The following is a 16,038-nucleotide window of genomic DNA, read 5'->3' on the forward strand; positions in this document are numbered from 1 at the left end:
CAGTTTCCTCCGCCGCTGTCGGGGGTGCAGAACTGAGGGGCTCGTGCAGGCGCGCCGCGCAGCTCCTCTCCGGCCGCCCGCCTCGCTCTCTTCCGCGCCGAGGGCTCGGCCGGGCGCCCCTCCTCAGCCGCACCGGGTCTCCTCGCCGCGGCCTGCGCTGCCCGCGGCCGGCTGGCAGCTGAGGCGACGCACAGTCGCGGCGCGGCGGGAGGCTCGCAGCCCCTCGGGTGGGCTCGGCGAGGCCGGGCCGCGTGCGGCGGTTTCTGGGGGAGGGGGCTCGGGTGATTCAGCGCCCGGTCAGGCGGAAGCGGCCGCAGCCGCGGAGGAGGAGAAAGAGGAGGGGACAGCTGTCTGCGCCCGGGCGCCCGCGGTGGCACGAGCCCGCGGCCCGAGTGCGAGGCGGAGGCGAGGAGGCCGCGGGGACGCGAGGCGAGGCCGGCCGGGGCCCCCGCAGCCATGGAGAACGCTCACACAAAGACGGTGGAGGAGGTGCTGGGCCACTTTGGCGTCAACGAGAGCACGGGGCTGAGCCTGGAGCAGGTCAAGAAGCTCAAGGAGAGATGGGGCTCCAACGGTAGGTGCGGGGCGCTGCAGCGGGCGGCGCGGGCCCGAGCGCCAAGGAAGATGGCTGACCCGGCTCCACCTCGTGGGGCTCGGCTCAGCGCCCGACGGCTGCGAGAGGCCGGGCTGTCCGCACGCGGGTCCGGGCCTCTCCCGACCTCCAGGGGTCTCGAGCCGGTGACCTTCCCGGACGGAGTGCAGCGGGGCAGGGAAGGGGGGGCGCTCCTGCGGCTGGCCTGAGTCCCCCGCGGATTTATGAGGCGTCGATGTAGTTGAGAAAGCCTCCTACCGTTTCTTGTACTCCCCAAAGTTACACATCTGGCAGAAGTGATGACCCAGCTGAAACGGCTGCATGGTCCTGGAGGCCCGAGTGAGCTGACGGGCAGGACCGTGGCCCTTGATTCCAGGGACCGTGTAGTTTTCTCGGGGTATCAGAGTGGAGAGAGAGAGGTTAAATGTTCATAGACCCACAACGATGGTGATGTATCTAGCAGTTTTTATAAAAGCGCTAATCAGATGTCTGTATTTTTTCTTTCCTCCCCTGACACGTTGGCTGGCGAATTTCGGCATTCTAGAATTACCGGCTGAAGAAGGTAAATCTTAATGTTACTTTGGAGAGACGGTCTGTGTGCGGTCACGGATTGATTGATATGGACAATTGTAACAAATACTTTTTTCCTTAACAGGAAAAACCTTGCTGGAACTTGTCATTGAGCAGTTTGAAGACTTACTAGTTAGGATTTTATTGCTGGCAGCATGTATATCTTTCGTAAGTATTAAAAAAATATTTTATCTGCCCGTACAAGCTGAAAGTATTTCACTGATACACCAGGAAAAAAAAATAGCCTTCAAGTTTCCGTGTTTTAAAACAAAAAACAACCAACCCAAGTGTTAGAGATAAAAAAAAAAGTGCTAGAAGGTGTTTTTGTTCAGAATATAGATGTCCAGCTTTTACAGTGGAGTGAGAAATGGCTCCTGACCGCAGGGTCTTACCAGTTTCTTACTGCAAGGCCTTTTCTGTTAGGTTCCTCCATTAGTTGTCATCCTGGAAGATCATACGACGATGATGTTGGGCAGTTTGTAAATAGAATGGACAAAGGGAATATTGCAGTTGCTTTGCCTTGCTGGTAGTGGCAAGGTGACAGTTGTTTCTGACAGTGACAAGAATGATGACGGCAGTGATGGCACCACTGTTGACCAAATTTGGTCACTGACCTTTAGGATGGCATCTAACCTGGACCCCTGTCTTGAGTGATTCCTAGAGTGAGAGAACAAAGTTCAGTACTCTTGGTTCTGAGTATTAGAAGAGGGAATGAAGGTAGACCTTTTTTTCTTTTTTTTTGGCCCCCCCTTTCTGTATGTGCTTGAGCCCTGTGTGGTTGCTAAGAAACTAGTGAAATGCAGAGACCCATCTAAGAAAAACTAAGAAGTGGCAAGGTTATTTCTAGGTTATTATCATTTTTTTCTGGCCAGTGGATTTCTTTACAGTTTCTCAAAATAGTGGTAGTGGTGCCCAGTGGTCTTAAATACCCATCATAGCGCACACTGCTTTTTGTTCTTCCAACCTTGTATTCTTACACTGTAATAGGAAGTGAGAATCGTATAATACTTGTTTCGGGTCTCAAAAAGCTGACAGCTGTAAGGTTTCAACTATGTATTTTCACATCTAAATCTGACCTAGGGGTCATGTGGTAATGACCTCTGAAAACACTAGCATAGAGGATTGTTTAGGGAACTTACAGAGTTCAGGTGAAGAAAGGGTTTTTTTAAGCTATTTTTAAAATAAATTTTGGTGGCAGAGTTGGCCTTTAGGAGCAGTTGTACACATGGATTTTGCTGTGAAACTTTAGTATACCGTGTTTGTTAAGTGTTGTGTGGCCATTGCTAGTTCAGTTCTCAAGAATCTCACCTGTGGTTTTCATTGAATAAAATTTAGACACCAATAGCAAACCACAGCATACTACTGAGTCATTCACTCTATACAACTTATATATCTTGTGATTAGTTTTTAAAAATTTTGCCCTGTAAATGGTTGCGTCATTGGTAAACAAGATAATTGAATAGAGTTGTTTGATTATAGTTTGAGCATGTTGACATGAGGTAAAATAAATTACACATTTGGGGAGTTGATCAGGGTTTGTATTAATGCAGGCTACATGATTCTGAGTCTCTGCTGTGGCTGTTAAATGCTGGCCTTCATTAAGGTCATCAGGGACTTAGGAATTAACTAACTGATGTGTACTAGCTGTAGGCAAAATACATTCCTGCTGGTTCCTTCTGTGTTGTGAAGAAATCTCAGAAATGGTGCCCCTTTTCAGTGATCAAGTTACTGGCTATTGGATCTCAGGGTTTCAAAATCATGTTAGTTTGGTGTTTTAGAAAGTAAGATTAGTGATTGTAGATGTATTTTATGATGTAATAGTTAGGAATTTATTTGTAATCATTTTCAAATTTTAAGTGCTTAACTTTTTTGTAATAGAGGATATTGCTTATTAGTGTTTGTAGTTGAAATGTGAATTCATTTTCAATAACTATTTGGAATTCTTGTTCAGGAAATGAACTGTTATATTTTATGTTAAGGTGTTAAATAACAAGAGAATAAGTGTGCAGGAAGTGCTTTTTAGAGTTCACTCAGTTTGCTTTGGTTTCTTTGTCAAGATTTTGGATGGATTACGGTAGTCTTCAGAGGCTGTTCTAAGTCTGCACCACTCTAGAGTGTTACTTAGTGGCCATGCTTAAGTGTGTGTTCATACCTTTAAAATGATCTGCAGGGTTGCCTTCTTTCAAAAGGAAAGGTTCAGGAAACTGAGGCATCAAGACAGTCTGGACCCTTTCTCAAAAGCTATAAAAATGGAAAAGAAATTTTGGTTTGTTGATGGTGCTATGTGCTCCTTGATCTGTTCTTTCCTTATTTCTCTTTATTTCTGTTACTGCTTATGTATGTGTGTACAGTGTAGGTATGTGTGTGCTTGTTCAGGTATGTGGGTGTACTTGTGTGAATGTGTGTGTAGTGGCCATTGGGTTTCTTGCTTAATGACTTTCCACCTTACATACTGAGGCAGGGTTTCTGGATTAAACCCAGAGCTCACTGATTCAGCTAGTTTAGCTAGCCAGCTTGCCCTAGCCTCCCAAGTGTTGCAAATACAGGCAAGCTACGGGGCAGCGGTGGCACACGCCCTTAATCCCAGCACTCGTGAGGCAGAGGCAGGGGGATCTCTGTGAGTTTGAAGCCAGCCTGGTCTACAAGAGCTAGTTCCAAAAGCTACAGAGAAACCCTGTCTCAAAAAAAAAAAACAATAAATAAATAAAATATAGGCATGCTGTCACCACTTTCTGGCCTTTATGTGAATGCCTGAGGGCCTGCTCAGCCATCTTTCAGGCCCTGTTTTGGTTTTGTATGTGTATTTGTTTTTGTTTTTTGAGACAGGTCTTACTATATCTTAGACTGTCTCAAACTCACTCTGAATAGCCCAGTCTTATGAGATCCTCTTGTCTTACTTAGCCTCTTAGGTGCCAGGGTTATAGGTTTGTGACACGAACTTCAGCTTTTATTTATTTTCATAGTTTCCAAATAACAGCACTGACTTATTTGTGGTAGTCAGTATATTCTTACTGGCTTAACAGGAAAAACATGGGTCTTTGAATATTCATTCTTATGCAGAAGTGAATAGGCAGTTGTCACAAATCATCAGATTTCTCTTTGGGTTAGAAAGATACTAGTGATTTATTTCAAATATTAGACTAGTAAAATGTTAACTACAGTTAATGTTTTCTCTGGCAGAAAATAGGAAGTTGCATTAATGTTTTACACTGGCTCATGGGGACAGTTTAATCTGTAGTGTTTCCCAGGGTTGTTTCTTTTAAAAAGATCAAATGTGCATGCCTGTAATCTTAGTATTTCGTAGCTGAGGTTAGGAATCCAGGCCAGCCTTGGCTCTACAGTGAGTTTGATAAGGCTAGCCTGAGATCTGTAAGACTGTCTTAGCAAAATGCATCTCCCTTTGCATGTGGACATCAAATTTCTTTAATATGACATCATTTACTGTTTTTTATTTGGGTTGTTCCCATTCTGTTAGGTTACTAACTTTACCCTAAGTATCCTGCATCATTTGGTTGCCTAACTGAAATGCCTACCCACTCTTCTCCTCTCCCAAGTGAGCACTTGACACAGACACAAAGGCTATAATAGGGAATATGGTACCTGTTAACTTGAATAGTGCTGTTAAGAAAGTAAAGGGGCTGAGATAAGGGGGTTGTCCATAGGGAAGAGGAGCACAGGCTTTTTAAAAGGGAACCTCACAAGGTAACCTTTGAGTAAAGAGCTGAAGGAGAGGTGAGTATATTTAGGGCTTTAATGGCATTAGCTGATCTCTCCAGATCATGGGTGGTACTGAGATGGAAATCAGCCTAGGTCTTTACTCTTTGCCCCGTTTCCCGTTTTACACTAAAATACTATTTTGTTGTTTTCGTGTGTATGTGTGTGTGTGTGTGTGTGTGTATTTGTGTGTATTTGTTTTTGTTTTGATTGTTTTTGAGACAGGGTCTCCTTATAGTCCTGGTTATCCTGGAGACCAGGATTATGCAGATCATAGAACTCATTAAGATCTTCTTGCCACTGTGCTGGGCCCCTATTCTTTTTCAGTGTCTCAATATTGGACTAAGTTTGTTTCTAGCATTTTGAGACACTGATAAAACGTGATTTGTTTGTGCTTTGCTTGTTTCAATGATTAAGAAGCATTTAATAGTACATTTTATGGTGTTCTAAATTTTTTGTTTGATTTATTTCTTAAAAACAATTTGAAGGGGAAACATTAATTGTCTTTATCTCCTTTCCCTACTGTGGGAATAGAATCCAGGGCCTTGAGCACACTAGGGAAGTGTTCTGCTACTGATTTTTATCTTCAGTCATACTGTGTTTTTGTTGTTGTCGTTATTATTTTGTGTGTGTGTGTGTGTGTGTGTGTGTGTGGTGGTTGGTTTTGTTTGTTTGCTTGTTTATGGGGGAGACAATCTCACTGTATAGCCTTGACTATCCTGGACTTGAGCTACCTGCTTCTACCTTCGAGAGCTAGGATTAAAGATATGTTGCTTTTTAAGGCGTTGTGTTATTATATGGCCAAGACTGCCCTTGAACTCTTATTAATTTCTTGCCTCACGTGTCCTGTAATTACAGATGTATAGTATTGCCATTCCTACTTCTGGTATAAGGGTTTTTTTCGTGGTTTTTTTTTTTTTGTTGTTGTTGTTGTTGTTTTTTTTTTTTTTAAGTTTTGGTGTGGTTTTTGGTGTTTCAAGACAGGATTTCTCTGTGTAACATTCCTGGCTGTCCTGTAACTCACTCTATAGACCAGTCTGACCTCAGTTCATTCTGCCTCTACCTCTTGATTGCTGCGATTAAAGGTGTGTGCCGCTGCTGCCAGCTGCTGCCACTGCCACCTTTTACTGGAGAGAATGAATTCTAATGCATATTAGGTTTGCTTTTCTGACTGAAGGAATTTTTGTTTGCCACCCAAGACATTTAGCATATCACTTACTGATAATCTTGGGTTGTTTTTGATGAGTGCTTATTTTCCTTTTTTTTTTCCAGAATTCTTTGTTTTGTTTTGTTTTGTTTTGAGACAGGGTTTCTCTGTGGTTTTGGAGCCTGTCCTGGAACTAGCTCTTGTAGACCAGGCTGGTCTCAAACTCACAGAGATCCGTCCGCCTCTGCCTCCCAAGTGTTGGGATTAAAGGCGTGTGCCACCACCGCCTGGCATTCCAGAATTCTTAATGTAAATTTTGTTGATCTAGTGTTTAAATGTCCAAAGGCACAGTGTAAGTTTCTGAAGATAAAAGGAAGGTGAAAATAGCACTTATGATGTTTTTTCGTCTTTTTCTTTTGTTTTTTCAGGACAATTTTCTCTGTCACAGCCCTAGCTGCCCTGGAGCTTGAGTTGTAGACCAGACTGGCCTTGAACTCAGATCCTCTTGCCTCTGCCTCTTGAATTCTGACTTTTTTTTTTTTAACCACTTTTAGGCAGATGGTGCTGGCATTGAATCTGGACCCTTCACATGCTATGCATTTACTCTCCCTCTATACTTCCTTGCTTTCTGAGTGGTCTTAAGAGTTCAATCCTCTGGGTATAGTGGCACACAACTTTAATCCCAACACTCAGGAGGCAGAGGTAGATGGATCTCTCTGAGTTCACAGCCAACCTGGTCTATATATAGGGAACACCAGGCCAGCTAGCCAGGGATACATAGTGAAACTCCAGGGGTGGGGAGCGAGCAAGCAAGAGCTCAGCCCACAATCCCAATGCCATAATATGAAACCCTCCCTTCGAGTGTATGTCAAAACATGCCTTTTTGCCTAAGCAAATTTTGCTTTATTCGTTATTCCTATCAGAAGTTAATAGTGCCAGATTAAGTGTTGGGTATACGTCTGTAATACCAGCCAGGAGAAGACTTAAGGCAGGAAAACTGCTACAAGTTGGAGATCAACCTGGCCAGAGTAAGAGACCTGGCCAGGAAAAGCAGGAAAATTAGGGGACTGAAGAGATGGCTCAATGGTTTACTTGTTACACTTGCAGAAGACCTGGGTTTGGTTCTCAGCACCTGTATCAGGAGGCTCAAGAGATCTGTAACTCCTATTCTGGGGGCTCCAACACCCTTTTCTGGATTCCGTGGGCACTAACATGCGTGCTTTGAATATACATACTCTTGGGCACATACAGAAAATTTTTTTTAAGTATTTATTTATTTATTATGTATACAATATTCTGTCTGTGTGTATGCCTGCAGGCCAGAAGAGGGCACCAGACCCCATTACAGATGGTTGTGAGCCACCATGTGGTTGCTGGGAATTGAACTCAGGACCTTTGGAAGAGCAGACAATGCTCTTAACCTCTGAGCCATCTCTCCAGCCCCCAGAAAAAAAAATTTTTAAATTTCTTTAAGGGTATTAGTAGTGCTGTAATGCCATTTCTTGTGCATTTGGATCAAATCCCAGAGCTTTATAACTTTTTAGGTAAGTGCTCTACCTCTTAGTTCCGTCCTAATCCAGAGGTTAATTCTGTGACTATCAATAGAAAGATCCCTGTCCTATACTACTTCACCTTAAAATGCAGTGAATGGTGACTTGGAACAGGGTTGGCAAATTTGAAGCTTTGAACTTTGAATAATTGTAATTGTAGTAGAAGGGTGCTGCTATTGTAACAGTACAGAGTTCAGAGGGAAGAAGAAACGCTGTGCCTGAAATTACATTGCAGCTAACCTTTCCTCCTTTTCCTTCAGTTCCGATAGAATGCTGTACTTCCTTGTAGAACTTTTACTCCTTGATTCTCACTTGGCTTTATTTGAGCACTTGTTTCTTTCTTCCTCTGCTTGTCCAGTAGTAAATACTTACTGAGTGCCATCCGTGTACCAGAGCCCTTTCTGAGCCCCTAGAGATGCAGCTGTAAACAAAGGCAATACAAAGAGAACCTTTATGATCAACCTAGTTGGTCAAGATTGTTTTTACAGACATATTTCTCCTTTTGAATGGATAGATTTTGTGTAAGTTAGGAAAAGCCATAATTAGTAACTAAATTGACCGTGTACTCTGAGACAGTATCTGTCTAGTTTCTTCTTGGACCTTCTTACCGTCAGTCATTTGTCAGCAGTGTTCCCATTTGTATAACCTAATAGGATTTCTTACCAATAGAACAAACCGTGAAGAACCATAAAACACAATCTGAGCAGATTGGTTTTTATCAATTAATGTGATTCTTCAATTTGAGGTATAGGATTTGAGTCTTTGGGTTATATTTTGTTTTGAGGAAGATTTTATCTTTATTTTAAAACTTTTTAGATTATTTTATGTGTATATATGGGTATGTTTGTGTGACGGTATACCACGTGTGTGGGTACCACTAGAGGCAAGAAAGGGGTGTCTGACCCCCTGAAACTGGAGTTATAGGCAATTGTAAGCTGTCAAATATGGCTGCTGGGAACTGAACTCCAGTCCTAGAAGAGCAGCAGTTGGCTCTTAGCCTACTAAGAACTGTCTTTTTTTTTTTTAAGTACTCAAAAAACTGGAATTTCCCCTCGCTCCATGTACTGAGGAATGAGCCCAGGGTCTGGCTGGCATATGCTAAGCAAGGGCTGTAGCCACTGAACTGTCTTCCAGCCCTAACTGGGTGGTTCCTAAATTTTAGATAGGTTTGGATGCCATTCTCCATCTTAGTAAATTTGCCCACTAGTTGCTCATTCCATAGTAATTAGTGCATCTGTAGAACTTTCAAGTGTTGGTAGCCTGTGTTTTCTATCCAACGGGTCTCATGGAAGGCAAGCTTAGTATACTGGTCAAATAAGAATTCTTACATTTGATAAATATTAGTCATGAGAACAATGTGTATCTCTTGACTAGTAGAGATGTGTTTTTACTCTAGTAATTCTAACACTGCTCACCCTTCCCTTCACTCCATCTGTTGAGGGATGTTGCCCTAAGTTGTCCCCAGGCTTGACTGCCAAGAAGGAAATTCATACCCACTTAAACAAGGTGTGAAGCTTATCTTAGAGTCGCTAATGCCTCACTGACCTTTTGAAAAGGTCTCTGGTCACTTATGAAGTTGAGCAATTTTTCTTCTTTAAGGGCTAATTAAATTTCTTATTTCTGATATGTTCTCCTTGCTAAGTGTTTGGAAGGCTGTATCAGCAGTTGCGATCCTGCATCTATCAAAATTTAACTTTGTAGAGAAGTTTTTTCATTCTGGCTGAGATCCTGGCCTTAGTACTAGGAATGCCCTGTGGAAAGCCTGCTGTCGTGTTTATCACAGTCTGGTTTTCTCCTGCCCTGCTTGTCAGTGTTAATTGGCATGTGTCAGAACCTGGGCACTTTCTGTTTGGTTTTTCTTTGATCTGATTCTTTGCTAATTCCTTGTTAATCTTCTTTTAGAGTTTCATATTGCCTAATTATCTTCTGGTCATTGGCTGTGTTTAAAAAACAAAAAACCAAAAAGAATCTCATGTGGGTTCATTATTTTTAACTATATTAATTTTACTTAGAAAATTGTGTATGTGTGTACACACAAGTATTTATGTTTGTTTTGAGACAGGGTCTCTTATGTAGCGCTAGCTGTTGTGGAACTCATCATGTAGACCAGGCTAACTCACAAGGATCACCTGCCTCGTGCGCGTGCGCGTGCGCGCGCACGCACACACACACACACACACACAGAGATCAGATAACAACTGTTTGGGTTGGTTCTCTCCTAGAGCTTTTATATGGATTCCAGGGATTGAATTCAGGTTGTCAAGCTTGTAGGGTAAGTGCCTTTACATGATAAGCCATCTTGCTTACTTCTAGATAATCTTTTAAAGTAAGGGTCTTCATTGTGAAATGTGTTCATTTTAAGCAACATCGCAAAACACCCACCCACACACGAAGCAAAGCCCACCTCCTGGATCCAATCATTGAGGTTGGCAGGTTTCTGGTAAAATTGCCACTGAAATTTGTCAGGACCTGGCCTGGGATAGTGGGAGCGAGCTTGTGTGCATATGTGACTTAGACCTTGCATGGAGGTCAAAGGACAACTTTCAGGAGTCAGTTGTCAGGTCCTTCCACTATGAGTTCCAGAATTGTACTCAGGTCAGCAGGATTGCCCAGCAAGAGCTTTTACCCACTTGCCCATCTCACTTGTCCTTCTGGTTAACTTCTAACTACTTAGATCATCAGTTCTCAACCTGTGGGTCACAACCCCTTTCGGATGAATGACCCTTTCACAGGGTCACATTGCCTAGAACCATAAAAAAACCACAGATATTTACATTACAACTCCTAACCGTAGCAAAATTACAGTTATGAAGTAGAAACAAATAAATTTATGGTTGGGGATCACCACAGCATGAGAACTGCATTAGGGTCACAGCATTAGGAAGATGAGAGCCACTGCTTTTGATGCTCTTTTATTAACTCACTGTATCTTTTTATCACCTTCATAGTACCTTGGCTATTAACTTGTAGTTGATTGGAGTCAGGGCCATGTTGTCTGAAACTGGCAGTCATCCTGCCTTACCCTCCTAGCATAGATTAGGTGAGGTTTTTGATTTGCTTTTGTGATTACATTTTGATGGAATGTGTGTCCATGCATGTGCCCTTTGAGTGTATTTCTTCCCTTAGCCTGTGATTGGATTTAGATTATCAGGCTTGGCAGCAGGCACTTTTACCATATATGCCATCTCCCTGGCCCACTTTATTTCATTTGTCTGGAGGGGAATTTTGTGATTTTTGAAGTGCTATGTTGCAGTACTAAGTGCTGTGTGGTGGAATTCTGAGGTGACTCCACTACCTCTGAGAAGTCAGGGAGATTAACTTGGTCTGCCTTGAATTTGAGTGAATGGTCAATTTTTTTACCTCCAAATATTTTTTTGTTTGTTGTTTCTTGGTGTTTTATTTTGTTTGGTTGTTTTTTGGTTTTTTTTGTTTCTTGTTTTCAGTTTTGTAAGCTGTAAATTCAGGCCATGTATGTCTAAGACGTGATGTGAATTTTTTTTTTAAAGTTAGATATTTATTAGGTGGGTTATGGAGGGGAAGGAAAAAGGGGAGAAGAGGGGAAAGAGAGAGGAAGGGGGGGGGCGGAGAGAGGCAGAAGTTGCCTCTCCCAGAGAGGGGACAGGAAGACATGATGTGAATTTTTAAGAAATTATTTGGTGTGTAAGGGTGGTCTGCCTGCATGTGTTTAGGGCCCTGGACGCTGGAAAAAGGGGCATCAATCCCAACTGCTACTGGAGTTAGAGATGAATAAAAGCCAATGTGTGGGTATTGGATGGAACCTGGTCCTCTGGACTACCAACCAGTGTCTTAAACCTGAGTCATATCTCCAGACCTAATGTGAACATCAATGTGACTATTCATGTTTACCTGTTCATCTTTACTATAATAAAATCAGGAATTTTGAGGTTTTTTTATTATCTGACATATATACATACAAATTGAATGAGACTACTTTTTTTCTACCAAAAAACAAACAAACAAAAAACCCACTCTATTTGAGCTTGGGGTGGCATTAAAAATAAAGTAGTTTAGCCAGGTGGTGGTGACTGGCACACACCTTTAATCCCAGCACTCAGATCTCTGAGTTTGAGGCCAGCCTGGTCTACAAAGTGGTGAGTTCCAAGACAGCCAGAGCTGTTACTCAGAGAAACCCTGTCTCAAAAAACCTGAAAGAAGGAGAAGAAAAGAAAGAACAGAATATAAGACAGCTGTTTCTGTAACTATATTTTGTCTGTTTCTGGAGATGTAAGAAAAGGTTCTTGTAATGTGAGCCCCTTTTGTTATAAAATGTAGGTAAATTTAAAAGTACATTAGGAAGTCTGACATGTGCCATTTTTCTTTTAGGTTTTGGCTTGGTTTGAAGAAGGTGAAGAAACGATTACAGCCTTTGTAGAACCTTTTGTAATTCTGCTTATATTAGTAGCCAATGCAATTGTGGGTGTATGGCAGGTAAGCAGAAAAATTCCTGCAGCATTTAACATTTCAGTAGTTTATGTGATTTTTAAATATCAGTCTGTTGGTTTTTTTGGTTTTTGGTGTTTTTTTTTTTTTTTTTTTTAAGACAGGGTCTCCTTACATAGCCTTGACTAAAACTGAAGTTTTAATTTCTAGTCTAGAAATAGTTAAGGAGGCAGGCAGGGTGGTTTATGATGCTTGGTTTTCCTTCATCCAGGAAAGGAATGCTGAAAATGCAATAGAAGCCCTTAAGGAATACGAGCCTGAAATGGGAAAAGTGTACCGACAGGACAGGAAGAGTGTGCAGCGAATTAAAGCTAAAGACATCGTTCCCGGGGATATTGTGGAAATTGCTGGTGAGTTGAGATTTTTGTTTTTGTTTATTTTCTTTTTTTCTAGATTTTATTTCTAAGGGAGGTCCTTTTCTCTAGGTTCAGAATTATATTTAGCTTTTTATGTTTAAAGTTTTTTGTTTGCTTTTTTAAAATTTTATGCATGTGGGTGATTTGCCTATACATGTTCATATACTTGCACGTGTGCCTGGTGCCTACAGAGTCCAAGAGGGAATGACATTTCTTGGAACTAGAGTAAGCCTATATGTGAGTGCTGGGAATTGAACCCAGATCCTCTTGAAGACCATTAACCACTGAGCCATCTCTCCAGCCCTAGCTTTTTCTCATAATTATAATTAAAACTAATTATTTATCAGTTATTATACCATTTCAGTGCATGTTTGGAATTGTTGTGCCCCTTTATGTTGTCAGTAAGGTTTATTTTGAGGTTTGTTTTTTGATGGAGTTTCACTATGTTGCTGAATCTGGGCTCAAATTCCCAGATTGAAGTGATCTTCCTGCCTTGGCCTCCTAAAAGGATCTTGTGTTTTGGCCAATGTGTTTGAAGTTTGTAGTTATCAACTGTAGAACACTACTGCTGTGTGCACTACAGTTAGCTGTAGTGATTAATTGATTATAGCTTCTAAGTAGCTGCCTGTTGTTTATTTGGTTTGGTTTTGATCCTGGAACTCGCTCTTTAGACCAGGCTGGCCTTGAATTCACAGAGATCTGCCTGCCTCTGTCTCCTGACTGCTGGGATTAAAGGAATGTGCCACCACTGCCCAACTAGCTGCCTGGGTTTTTTAGTGGGTTCTTAACTCATGTCTTCATGCCAATATGGTGCATGTTCCACTGGCTAACCTATCTCTCCATTTCCCCTTTTCTTTTTCCTGTTTGATTCTGAATTATTTTGTTTGTTTATTTGCTTTGGATACTTGAGTCTCACTGTGTATCCCTGGCTGGCCTGCAGTGTGCTGTGTTAGACCAGGCTGTCCTCAAACTCACAGAGATTCTCTTGCCTCTGCCTTTTTTAGGTGCTGGGATAAAGGCGTGCAATAACACCACCCAGCTTAAATGATTTATTTTTATTTGCATTGGTGTTTTGCCTGCATGTATGTCTATGTGAGGTTGTAAGATCTTGGAGTTACAGATAGTTGTTTGCTGCCGTGTATGTGCTGGGAATTAACATGGGTCCTCTGGAAAGAGCAGTCACTGTACTCCTAACCTCTGAGCTCTCTCTCCAGCTCCTTAAACAAGGTTTTATGTAACCCAGTTGGCATTTAACTCTCCTGACCCTCCGCCTTCACCTCGTAGGTCCTGGGTGCCGCTATTCTGTGAAGTCATACTGTCACTGTCACCCTGAGATATTTCAGGTTTGGTTGTTTTGTTGGTAGAGTGAATGGAGAGGAATTACTGCAGAGGATTATTCAGATGTGGCTTTTACACTGTTTTGAGTCTAGGTTATATTTTCATATAGTGACTCATAATTAATCCTTCTACTGGACTTTATCATTGCCTTATTAATTAAAATGATTTTTTGTTTGTTTGTTCCTGAGATAGTTTTTCTGTAACAACCCTGGCTGTCCTAGAATTGATTTTGTAGACCAGGCTAGCTTTAAATTCACAGATCCACCTACCCGCCTCTGCCTCCGGAGAGCTGGGATTAAAGGTGTGTACCACCACACTTAGTTTAATTAAAACAATTATTAAAATTTTATCTTGCTATTTAAAAAATAGCAAGTTAAATACTCAAAACTTGGGTTGACTATTCAATAAAAGAAAAAAGATAGTTAAATTTATTCAATTTTAATTGAATAACTAGTCAGTAGGCAATATATACATTTAAGTCTATGTCTGTTTGACCTGTTTGTGAATTCTCCATGGACAGTGCTGACACCCTGCTAGTTGGTCATGTCTGCATGTTCATTATGGAAAGCTTAGGCAGTGCTCTGACCTTGTGCTAATTCTTGCTTCCTGGTGTTTGATCATTCTGAGAGGTACAGAACACAGGAAAGGACTAGGTCTTACATAGATTACTTTGTTAAAGGCTCTTCTACTCCTTTCTTTCTAAGCATATCCTAAGTACTCTAATGCTGACCAAAATGAAATCACAAGTATAGGACAGATGGGGCTAATAAATACCTTTATCATAAAATTTGCAGAACAGACTGTGAAAGTGTGAAATGTGTTCAGGATTAGGTACTTAGAATGAGTGGATATTTTGACAACTTTACAAATACTTGGTTAATTGCCACCAGCCACTCTAAAATATGTGGTTACTTTCACTAGTTGAGGAAAATGAATCACTGTCTTTTCTAGACATATGTACATGATAAACATATACATGGTATGTATAGAAGTCATTTCAATTTGTTGATGGCTCAAATCACCACTTTTTAGCATCTTAATGATACATAGTTCACATACCATATAGCCTCTTCCAAATTATAGTTTTAGCCTGTTTAAAGACTTGAGTGACCATTATTAAATTCCAGATTCAGAGAAACCCATCTCTATTAGCAAGTGTTCCTTGTCTTGTCACTATTCTCTAACAGCAACTTAGATTTTTATGAATTTACTTTAGACATTGCACACCATATGTGATGCTTTGATATTGAGACACATACACACATAAAGTAAAAATAAATCTTTTTTTAAAAGCAAATAAAATTTTAGGAGAGATTATGTGAACATTACAGATGTTTATGTGAACCTTTGAACAGTCTAGAACACTAGAGTCACGTAAAGTTGCTTGGTAGAAAGAAAGATCTAATACTCACTCATCTTATAAATACAGAACAATTTTACATTTTTTTTAATGCCAGGAGTATATTTTTGGATGACTGGAAACAAAATTTGCATTTTTGAATGCTCATTGGTGTTTTGCCTGCATGTCTGTGTGAGGGTGCCAGATCCCCTGGAGCTGCCATGTGGGTTTTTAGAGTTGAACCTGGGTCTTCTGGAAGAGCAATAAGTGCTCTTAACTGCTGAGCCATCTCTCTAGTCCCTGATTGTATATACTCTTACAGTAAGGGATTATCAGTGGTTTTGACTTTTCTGTGTTATCTGTTAATCTTACAAATGTGAGTTAAACTATAATAGGAAAAAAGTTTTTGCTTTTAGAATTTGGCAGTGGATTTGGTGTATGTCTTGGGACACTGTTTTCACTACTGCTTTAAATAGATGTTGTATATCTCGGTAACAGGGTTGATGATAGCACAGGACATAAATATGTTCCTATCCTGTAGCATTCTCTGGATTGAGCCCTATTCTAAGGTTATGCAAGTGATAAAAATGACATGATTCTAACATAAAATTGCTTTATACCTTCTGTAAGAAATAGATTTTATATTTCCTAAAATGAAGACTAACTGTTCAGCAGTAGACAGCATTTTTTAGATTTAGTCAATAATAAAGTATAATTCTTAAACTTGATGGTATTTAAAGGAAGAATTGTTTATAGTAGTAATAGAAAGTTAACCTGGGGTAAGGTGGCACATACCCTTATTTAATCCCGGCACTTGGGAGGCAGGAGTTTACAGCCAGCCTGGTCTAAATAAGTGAGTTTCAGGACAGCCAGAACTATGTAGTAAGGCCCTGTCCCGACCCCCCACCCCCAAATGCATGCGCGCGCGCGCGCGCATGCGTGTGTGTGTGTGTGTGTGTGTGTGTGTGTGT

General features: G+C 41.2%; 1 protein-coding gene across 2 annotated transcripts in view; it reads left to right on the forward strand.

The window, feature by feature from the left end:
• Nucleotides 1-286: 286 nt before the first annotated feature.
• Atp2a2 (ATPase sarcoplasmic/endoplasmic reticulum Ca2+ transporting 2) overlaps nt 287-16,038 on the forward strand; it is a 42,800-nt gene continuing 27,048 nt past the window's right edge. Inside the window, exons 1-5 of one of the 2 annotated variants that reach the window (XR_012911327.1) lie at nt 287-574; nt 1,137-1,154; nt 1,248-1,330; nt 11,918-12,022; nt 12,246-12,384. Coding sequence is in view for 1 of the 2 variants with exons in the window: in XM_075979891.1 (XP_075836006.1) it covers nt 457-574; nt 1,137-1,154; nt 1,248-1,330; nt 11,918-12,022; nt 12,246-12,384 (463 nt within the window). In the remaining variant the exon portion in view is untranslated. The remainder of the gene's footprint in view (nt 575-1,136; nt 1,155-1,247; nt 1,331-11,917; nt 12,023-12,245; nt 12,385-16,038) is intronic. The other variant, XM_075979891.1, reaches the window with a different exon arrangement.

Source organism: Microtus pennsylvanicus, chromosome 1 (assembly GCF_037038515.1).
Source record: "Microtus pennsylvanicus isolate mMicPen1 chromosome 1, mMicPen1.hap1, whole genome shotgun sequence".
NCBI lineage: Eukaryota > Metazoa > Chordata > Mammalia > Rodentia > Cricetidae > Microtus > Microtus pennsylvanicus.